Source organism: Phragmites australis, chromosome 4, assembly GCF_958298935.1.
Source record: "Phragmites australis chromosome 4, lpPhrAust1.1, whole genome shotgun sequence".
In the NCBI taxonomy this organism is placed as follows: domain Eukaryota; kingdom Viridiplantae; phylum Streptophyta; class Magnoliopsida; order Poales; family Poaceae; genus Phragmites; species Phragmites australis.
In genome coordinates, this window is record NC_084924.1 from 48,912,652 (window position 1) to 48,923,427 (window position 10,776).

General features: G+C 45.4%; 1 protein-coding gene across 1 annotated transcript; it reads left to right on the forward strand.

Annotated features, from left to right (window-relative positions):
* The first annotated feature begins 5,723 nt into the window (after positions 1 to 5,723).
* LOC133917060 (peroxidase 5-like) lies at positions 5,724 to 10,554 on the forward strand. The gene is made up of 4 exons (XM_062361014.1): positions 5,724 to 6,127; positions 6,549 to 6,737; positions 9,506 to 9,671; positions 9,769 to 10,554. Exons 1-4 carry the CDS (start codon positions 5,879 to 5,881, stop codon positions 10,182 to 10,184), a joined length of 1,020 nt encoding a protein of 339 aa, XP_062216998.1. The 5' UTR covers positions 5,724 to 5,878; the 3' UTR covers positions 10,185 to 10,554.
* Positions 10,555 to 10,776: the final 222 nt, after the last annotated feature.

Below are 10,776 nucleotides of genomic sequence, written 5' to 3' on the forward strand. Positions count from 1 at the left end.
TTCATAAAAGATGAACGTGACCTCTTTCTTCTTCTTCTTCTTCTTTTCTGAAAAGAAAACAAAAATGGTAATGGATGAACGTGAGCTCTACAAACTGATTGGAAGTATAACGTGCCATTTTGCGTGTAAATTGACAAGAAGAATATTACTGTATCTCAACTATAGCACTTACTTTTTTTTCTTTTTTTCAGCAGAGCAGCCAAGCTAGAAGCTTCCTCTGAGCTGTGGCATGGTTCGATCCTACTCCTGCAATTGCGATCAAACCGACAGCAGTCCATGATATACTGATCGATTGGCGATTAATAGCATGGAATGGATTCCTAACGCGACTTATGCTTCTACCGAACACGACCTGCATGTGCAGCCACCGCTCACCCGGGAGTAGCCCCCTGGAACATGGACCCTGGTAGGTAGCAGTCAGCAATGTTTTTTTCCTTTCAAAAAAGAAGAAAAAAAAGTTCAGTAATTTGGAAGTTTTAACTTTATGATTTTACTGTGCTTCAGTGTTGTAACATTGTTAAGTTTTAACTGTATGTTCCTTCCTCCTGCTCTGCAGTGAGCCGGTGATTCAGCATTCAAAGATCAAGTATCAGTAACTTCACCAACAAACTGCACAAACCAGCAGCCCCCTACTTTACATTCTTCTTTTCGGTAAAGTTTTGCAAGAATCTAATCCAAACGCAGTGGACTTGTGGCGCTTCGCCTTAAAAAAATTAGCGCAGCTCAAGAAAGTTTCTCCTCCTTAACGTGGAAGCAACTCGAATCTTGCCTTTCTTTTTCTGAAGCCAGAATCTGGATTGAGTTGTCCGCCCCTAACTAACCTCACTGCACTGGTGCTACTTTTATTCACTTCTTTTGTTAAATACCAGCGAAATCTTGCTTTAGTCATGCGAGCTAAGGAAAGGTTCGAGTCCATGTAAGATGAAACCAGCAGGAGTCAAATGAAGCAATCAAGCATGCATGCGCTCCACTGCATGTTCGGTGCCCGTGGATTCAGTACGCGTAACCAAGCTGGCATGATTGCGCATCTCGCGTTGCTGACGCTCTTTGCGTAGGGGACGCAACTAATGAAGAAATGATAGCTCATAAGCACAGACATTGAGTACGCTTCGTACTTCTTTTTAAGGAAAACAACGGTAGGGTTATCCACCTAAATTTTTCTCATTACAAAAATAGAAGAGCCATACATAATAAAAAATATTACCACAAGGTGAACGGAGTTACAATAAAGACAGGAAAGGGGAGGGGTTTGGGATGCTGAGAAACCAAATAGAAAAGTGTTTTGATTTGTTTGTGATGAGACATTAATAACTGTTAATATATTTTAAACTTGGGTAGCATAGGTTTGTAGATGCTTATTTTTATTTTTGTTTAATTTGAATTGATGGTGTTTGGAATTAGCGAATTCTTCTCTATACGTAGAAAAATTACACACACCGAAAGTTCGAGTGTGAACATCGGATGTTCTGGTGTTCACTGGAAGTTCCGGTGTGGACAGTGTGTATTCGTAGTACTACTTTTTGTAGAGAGTAATTTTTTGGATAAAATTGAAGATCAATAAACCGGAAGGTCCGGTAAGTATGGTGGCTATACCAGAGCATATCATCGGAGCATTTTCAGTGCTGAAGCAGAAATGAAAGCTAACATTGGATGGTCCGGTGATGAACTTTGAAAGCGTCAGAGTATTTTCTGCACAGAGAAGATTTTTGGTGTCAAGTTTGATTATGTACGCTAGATAGTCCGATGCTATAATTGTAAACACCGAAGAATGCATCGGACTTTTTGTTGCAGAGAGGTTACAAGAGGGTGGTTCGGTGAATTAGCACATACCGATTTATCCGGTGATGGATATGAGATCATCGAAAGCTTTCACCGAAACTTTTCTTGTAGAGAGCAAAAATTTCCTGAAATAGATAGTGTTACACTCACCGGATGGTCCGATGTTCAGGAGCAGAACACACCAGAATATACGGTGTTCACGTTTTCTGCATGATATGCTATGAGTTGAAGTTTTTGATTTAATTCTAACATAGAGATGTTTTGGAGTGTGGAGAAATATGTTTATATGTTTCAAGGTGTTCATGTGACAGATGCAACTTGGTGATCGACGATGGGTGATCGGGGCTAAGCGGGTGTTTAGTACCGGACGATCAAGAAGGGCCAGACGGAGTCAAGGATGATCTTAGTTGTACATATGAAGGTATAGTAAAGTATGAAATGAAGGATGAAGATGATGTGTTGACAAAATCTAGCAAATAGGATACCGATGCAAGTGACAAGGCAGCCCGAGGGATTAGAAGCAGAAGAGACTTATCGGCCGTCAAGATCGCAAGATGAAGGACACGCGTCATCATCGTAGATTGCTTCAGGTGGAAGTAAGTAGTGACTAGTCACACTTTGAGAAGCGTACTAGGGTTTCGTGGTTTGGCCTCAAAACCGTGGGAGGACTGGAGGAGTACGTGGCACCATCACGAAGCTTGCGTCAAGGCGCAACTAAGATGCTGCGACCGTCCGATGAATAGAGAAGAAAATAGACTAATATCCTCGGTGGTAGTTAGAAGTGTGCTACAAGAGAGAAATATTTGGTAAAAAAACTAAGAACTTGGAGATCAAGTTTACTAGGTCTGTAAATAGAGAGTAGAGCTATGGGAGAGGAGGTACCAGCTATTTGAGTCCCTTTTGTGCCACCCATCTGAGAGCATTGTGCTAGAGTTTTAATGGAGAGGAGGATGAGTGCTTAGTCTATGTAATAAGTGAGAGTTTTAAGAGGAAAATCTTTGTAATCCGTCTAAATTATGGTAGATCTCTTTGAGTAATGAAGTTTATTTTGTTTTATATTCTTGAATTCATCTCCTTCTAATTTCCCTCTCTTGGTTCTCTTGCCTTGTGTGCAAGTTTTTTCTTTCTGTTTTGATATTCATTTTTGTTTTTGGCTGAAATTTCAGCATATTGTGAGGTCATTCTTCTTGTTGCTAGAGGCATAAAATTAGGATACACACGCTTATATGATGGAGTATTGAATTCCCTTACCTCTAGACAAGCAACTTGGAGAGTTTCGTTACTCGGTGTTCATCTTTTCTTATTTCTTTGCTAGTTGTGATCTTTCGAGTGCTAAGATACATGTATTAATCTTAAATGGAAACTATAGATCATATTAAATTTTCTCTATTTTATCTTCTTAAATTTTCTCTCGATTTTTACTTCTGTTTGAGTTTTGAGGTGCGTTGGGTGATCTAAATAGGAGAAGACTATCGATTTTGTAATAAATTTATTGAGTCATCTATTTACCCCCCATATAGTTGCTAATCTCATTCCTACAATTGGTATCAGAGTCGGTTTGATCACTTATTGACCTTAACTAGTTTTGTGATCCGTAGGCGATATGGAGAGAAGTAGGAAGATTCTGTTGTTTGATGGCCGTGATTTTTCGTACTAGAAGGTGCACGTGAAGGCTTATCTTCTAAATCAAGGAAGCGCAATATGGAAAGTAGTTGATTCCAACTATGAGACTGTACTACTCGTACAACTCAGATTCAAATCGAACAGTATGAGGCTAATAACAATGCTACAAATATTTTGTTCACTAGCGTGAGTCGGAATGAGTTTGACAGGGTCCAACACCTCCGTACTGCCCGGGAAATCTAGAATACTCTGAGTATCTTTTATGAAGACACTAATCAGATTAAGGCTAGATGCCAAAGCACATACAACCAAGAATACCAAATATTTGTACAAGACCTCTAAAAGTCTTTGGATACGATGTTTGCTCACTTTGATGGGATTACTAACAACCTTCGATCAACTGGTGTTTTTCCCTATTCTAACCACGAGAGAGTGGTCAAGATTCTCTATGCTCTTGGCCGTAGCATATTGGATGATGGGGCAAGGGTGGTTGGGCAGGAGAGGGTGTCGAATAGAGCCATCTATTATGATCAGTCGCTGCAACACATCAACGACAATGAGGAAGAGGTATGAAGAAAGGGGGTCACCTTGTCGTAGCCCCTGTTTGCATTGGATCCACCACCCAGGTACACCATTCAAGAGGATGATAGTTTGACTTGTTTCCAATAGGTGATGGACCTACCAACACCATTGGTCACTAAAGCCACAAGTTTTGAGGATCAGATCAAACGTGGACCATTCGACGCAAAGGCCTTTATGAAATCCAGATTGAGGGCTATGGTGGGTACCTTTCGCTTCTGACAACATTAGACAAGCTCCGCGACAAGGATAAAGCTCTTAGTGATATTGCGTCCCTTGATAAATCTGGTCTGGGAGTTAGGCAGGAGGGACGTGATTATTGATTGGAGGTGAGTCATGAGAGCCTTATTCAGAAGATTTGGAGCGAAGTTCTGCAGCGAGATAGGATGAAATCCATCGGCAGTGGTCATGTCATCTTTCTTCGGAAGGAGAACCATGTAAGATTGAATGACGCTTTACAGATTGATAGTCCCTGTGTGGAATTCATTGAACAAGTGCCTGATGTCAGCCTTGACCAGTGCCTAGAAAGATTTGAAGAAACTGAGGCTGAACTCATCTGGGTCAGCGTTGCTGTCCACCCACATATGCCACAAGGCCTGATAGATTTTGTTGTTTGAGAAAGGGGCATGGAGATGGGCGAGGGAGCTAATTTCTGGGTAAAGCTCGGAGAGGTCGAAGTCCCAGTAGGTTTGCGATGAGGTCCCCAGAAGCGAAGAGTAAAAGTCGCCTAAGATCTTTTCCTTCCCGGAATGGCTGTAGACCGGCACCCTGGTCATGGATAACTTTGATCTGGTTCTTCCGTAGTTGGGCCGAGGCATTGGTGTGGAAAAAGCCTGTATTGTCATCGCCAAACTTGCAAAGTTTGAGGTGATAGCATTGACACCTGTAGATGAAGAGATTCTTGTTTTGTGTCGATAATTATTCCTTGACCATATCCTAAGAAGCGATTCAGCCCGGTAGAGGGGTAGTACGGTACGTACTGAAGCAACCAAAACATTTACAGATTGAGTGCAAACTGATGAGTTCGTCCACATACATCACAAGGGATGGCATAGGTGGCTTGCAGTGATGATGAGCTTCCAAAGTGAAGTGATACTGTGCTAGAGTTGAGAACTTCTCTGGTCTATTGCTAGCTTAAAGCATCTCCAACAGCCCCATTATCCTCCACGCCATCCGAGCGAATAGCCAAAACCATCGAAAAACGGTCTCCAATAGTCTCATCATCGTCTACGCCATTTTGCCGGACGCACTATCCCAATCCTTCCGCACGCCAAGTCTGGCGTATCTCCCCCCACGCTATCCTCCAACCGTCGCTCGCTCCAATGCGCTCCCTCCACCATCCGGCTTCCACAGCTTCGCCCAAGCGTCGTTCACCAGGACCCGTTGTCTCTCGTTCCATCTAAGGGCCGCCATCCCCTGTGCCCCCAACCCTGCAGTGTCCCCCCACCGCCCTCTGCGCCGGCCAGCCGACCAAGCCTCGATCCAGATCCAGGTATTCCTTTCTTTCCCCTGCTGCAACCGGGCCTCCTCTCTTAGTACTTTGATGTTTTTCAGCAGATGGAAACCAAAAGCCTGAATCGTTTTTTACAGATCTATCGCATGCATCATATTGTTTCGCACCTGCCTTTTATCGCCTCGATCATATCCCAAAAGGGCCCATCTCTCCTCCACTAACAATGGCCCCTACCACATGGTAAGGAATGCCAGATGCCACCCCACCTTGCCCTATAAAACCACTTCGATGGAGTCCCACCGCTTCTTGCCATCGTTAGCCCAGAAGCATAGCATAGCATAGCGCCGAGGGAAAAAGTCTGGCCTTTTGCAGCCGCAGCCGCGGGATTAGCGCTTAAGCAAGAACCGAACCATCCATCCAGGCAGGCAGGGGAGCCGGTGGGAGATGGAAGCGAGAGGAAGCAGAGCTGGGATGCGGATGCGGCTGCGGCTGCAGTTGCAGGTCGCTTTCGTGTCGGTACTGCTGATGGCGACGGCGGGGACGTCGCGGGGGCAGCTGCAGGTGGGGTACTACGACACGCTGTGCCCGGCGGCGGAGATCATCGTGCAGGAGGAGGTCAGCAAGGCGGTGTCAGGGAGCCCTGCCGTCGCCGCCGGCCTCGTCCGCCTGCACTTCCACGACTGCTTCGTCAGGGTCAGTACTCAGTACAGGAATTCCCGGCTCCATTGATGCATGGCAGCTGCTTCGATTCACCTAGTATGCTAGAGTACCTTGCGTTGCCTCCTATGTTACTCCATGTGCATTGAGACGGTGCTGGGTAGCGTCGTGTGATCCGATGCAACGTGATGCCACTGCGGGGATGTGCTTCGCTCGCATTTGGAGCACCTTGCTCTGCTTCCTCTGTTCCCGAGTAGATTCTTTCTTACAGCAACGAAGCACAGGTGGGGAACGCAAGCATGGTAGATGCACGGGCATGGCTGCACCTGCACGCGTGGGGTGTTTGAATTTTGACAGCCTGTTGGCATCGCATGCGCGATTTAGTACTACTTGCAGTGAAGGCCACTGGAACAGCTCATTTTTACTGCTTTCTTCTGGCTGCGGACGTTGACTGCAGGGCTGCGACGCGTCCGTGCTGCTGGACTCGACGCCGGGCAACCAGGCGGAGAAGGACGCGCCCCCGAACACGAGCCTGCGCGGCTTCGAGGTCATCGACAGCGCCAAGACGCGGCTGGAGCAGGCCTGCTTCGGCGTCGTCTCCTGCGCCGACGTGCTGGCGTTCGCGGCCAGGGACGCCCTCGCCCTGGTACGTTCTGCTCTCAGTCTCACTCTACCTACCTGCAGCCAGTTGCTACTTCGGTTCACACGTTCAGTAACAATAGAACAACTCCTAAGTAACTACTCTACCACGTAGTGGAGGTCGCTCGGTCTAGGATCACGCGCACAGCGCACGCAATTGAAGAGGCATGGCCGACTCGTCGGTGGTTTCAGGATGCGAGCCTTTTCCATCGATCGCAAATCTTTCACAAAAAGCAAGCCCTGCACTGAATGATGCTGCTGCACGTACGTTGCAATCGGCATTCAGATGGAGGAATCCGGCTTTGGGCATGGTTGCGTTCCAAAGCAACGCATGCACAGCCTTCATGGGGCCCGTCGACACCCGTGCAACGGCAGGGCAGGGCACTTGGCAGAGCTATCCTGTTCTTTAGGTACACGTCAGGCTGTTACCGCACGGGCCCACCGGTCGGTGTCCGTGACAGCTTTTTAATCACATGATCGTGTCGCGCTCGAAGGTTTTGGGAGCAGGAAGAAAGCCTGCTTCCTTTCCCTAATCTTCTTTTAGATGTGGCAAAGGAAGCGAAGAAAGGTACTCCAGTTTACAGTTATACAAACTTGTTCGATCAGTTCACTGCTAGAGAAAAATGTCGTAAAGCTCGCTTTCTGCAAGCCTTCGGCCTGAAAGTTTCTTAGAAATCCTATGGCTCGTGTGTTGGCCAACGCCAAACATTCTCTTCTCCCAAAGCTTAGGCGCCGATCTCCATGGACAAAGCCATGTTATTCAGCATAGGGGTTGTTCAGATACCAAGGCAGCTGCCTTCAAGGCTCCATTTTGGGCATTCTTATGGAGGGGCTGGCCTTCTTTCTTTCTTTCTTTCCCCAGACGTACGCTTGCAGCAACGGTGCAGTCATTTGCGAGTTGGAGTGTTTATAAACAGTGGCGTTCGGACATGGTCAGCTGATGGAACAATCAATGTGTTGTGTTCAGATGCCGTTAGGGAGATTTGGATACATTATTGGTCATACGACCGTTGCAGTTCTATCATGTTCGTAAACTATTTTAAAGGGTGTCTTCAGCTGTTATGGCTGGGTCCTATATCTGGTCAAATACATTCTGAAATAGTGGTACTTGCCAATGATACTATTAAGTCAACTAATAATAGAATAAGCATGTTGATCACTCACTGGTTGTCTAGTTGAGCATGTGACTGTCGCTGCAATCTCATCTATTATCTTAATATTTGAGGAGAAAAAAGCCCACTCAAATAAGGATCTAGATCATTTATTGTTATGAATATCTAACGGTCTAGATTAAACCAAAGAGTTCATATCAAATACGATTAATAAATAGGTAAATTCAAAATCAAAATATATGAAAATAGCAGTTTGATTTTCATATGGTTTAGGAAGCCAAACATCTAAATAAAGAGTTCAAATAAAATAAACTAAATAATAATTGAAATTGGGGTTAGAATAGAAAAAAAAAGATCCATATCAAATATAGTTTTTGAAAAAAAAATCAAATTATTATAAAATCAAATACCTAAATAAAGAGTCCATGTAAAATATAATTAATCAATAGCTAAAATTCATAATAAAAAATAATGAAAAATTCAAATTTTTTACTAAAATAATATATGAAGAAACACCGTGTAGCTCAAGATTATCACATCAAGCAGACAACAGACAAGACACAACACGGATGCAGGTCAAACATATTTTGATTTTTGTTGGGATGCATACACCTGACACACAATTATGGCAGTTGATTAAAATATACATGAATATAACCAATACATGTATACGATTCGGGTATAAGTTTGAAACATAAATAATTTTCTCTTTCACTAATATAATTTTTATTTTTTTTAATTTTATGCATTTTATAACTAAATGACACTAAATTTGTAAAAAAGCTAAATAAATTAATTTTTAATTAAATATTTTCATGATAAAATATTGTAACGAGCCTAGAGCCTAGACATGTTATTAGCGTGGGTCTTCTTGCTAGTTCTACTAATTGGACCAGTTTCTAGTGCCTAGTTCGTAAGCACCTGATGAAATTAACGCCACCTAATTTCGTTTCAGTGAGCGTAGGAAAGAAAAAATTCCATTTTTTTCCAGGGAAATTTTTTTTGGTTACAGGCTCAGAGCTGGAAACAGAGTATGACTTTTCACATGAAAAGGACATAAGCAGCGATTCAAAACACCATCAAAAGCTGGCGGTTCGGTGTCCATTTATCATGATCAATCAGCAAATCAGCAAGATCCGGTGAGGAAAGAGTGAAAGCTACGATCGAGGAGGTTTTGGTCATCGAGTGGAGCTCGTCAGAATATGTTCACGGACTCTTCGTTTACGTGGATCCGTCGCACCCCCATGTGGCCGGCACTCTGAATCTGTGATGCACATGCCACCAGTTTGTCTCCATGCATGCCTCCAGTTGAGCCATGTCCTTCCCTTGTCACCAACCATGTGACTAGTCCCTGTCCTTGCTGAGTTTGCACTCGCCACTCGCCACGTTTGATACAGTGACAAGGGAGAAGCTACCCGTGCTGCTGTCACCCCTGAAAGTTTCTGTTTGCATTGATCTGTATGTATCATCTGGTGGCCCGTCAATAGGTGTTCCTGACGACTGCGTCTAATACTCTAGTATGGGCGTGCGTAAACATTTGAGTAGCAGTAGAATGGTATGTATGGAGTGCCGATTTTAACACAACAGCCGTCACATCTGCAGGTCTTGATTGAACGAACGAATTGATCCAAGTGTTTGTTTGTTTGTTTGTGTGATGGTGCAGGTTGGTGGCAACGCGTACCAGGTGCCAGCCGGGCGAAGAGACGGCAACGTCTCGGTGGCGCAGGAGACCAACGGGAACCTGCCTCCCCCGACCGCGAACGTGAACCAGCTCAACCAGATCTTCGGCTCCAAGGGCCTCACCCAGGCCGACATGGTCGCCCTCTCAGGTAAATTGGCTGCACGCGGAGAAGCCGCCGTTTTGCTCACTTTTTTGTTTTGTTTTGTTTTGTTTTGACCGTGGAACGCGGCTGGTTCCGCATGCAGGCGCGCACACGATCGGGAATGCGCACTGCAGCTCCTTCACCAACCGGCTCTACTCGTACGGGGCGAACGCGGGGCAGGACCCGAGCATGGACCCCAGCTACCTGGCGGCGCTGACGCAGCAGTGCCCGCAGCAGCAGGGGAGCGCAGCCGGCGCTCAGATGGTGGCGATGGACCCCGTCACCCCCACCGCCTTTGACACCAACTACTACGCCAACGTCGTTGCCAACCGCGGCCTGCTCAGCTCCGACCAGGCGCTCCTCAGCGACCCGACCACCGCCGCGCAGGTCGTCGGGTACACCAACAGCCCCGACTCGTTCCAGGCCGACTTCGCCGCCGCCATGGTCAAGATGGGCGCCATCGGCGTGCTCACCGGCAGCAGCGGCACCATCCGGACCAACTGCAGGGTGGCCAACTGATGATCCATCCATCCATCCATCGGTGACGGTCGATCGTGCTGGCCTGGGACTCGATAAGTTGGGTGCGGTGATTAAAATGTACGTACGACGTAGAGTGGTGGTCCGATGATTCGATTCTGTCCATCTGTAGTTCTGTACGTTCTAGGTAGCTTAGATCGTGCATCTTTTTCTTTTTACATTTTTACTCTTTTTATACTTTTTTGTGGCTGTGGTATAGCTGTATTTATTCTTATATGTAGCCATGGAGTCGGAGATCAACAAGTGTATATCTAAGGATCGTGACGATACTGCTCAATAAAAAAGCTACTGCAGACAGTCGTTAACTCGCTACTAACTCTGCATGTGTTCCAGTATCTCAAGCGAAGTCACGAAGGTACGGAAATTCACGATCAGAAGTGGTACAGAGGCACGAAATTAAACCAACCCAGATCTGGAACTCCAATTTGTTGTTAATTGGAGTCGCCGAAGAAGCGAGATCTTCAAGTGAGTTCGTCTCAACTCTCAACTCCACCGCGCCCCATCGATCGATAATATTTTTAAAATAATATTAATTTAATGAAAAATCACTAAAATAGTATATATTTTTGGAAAA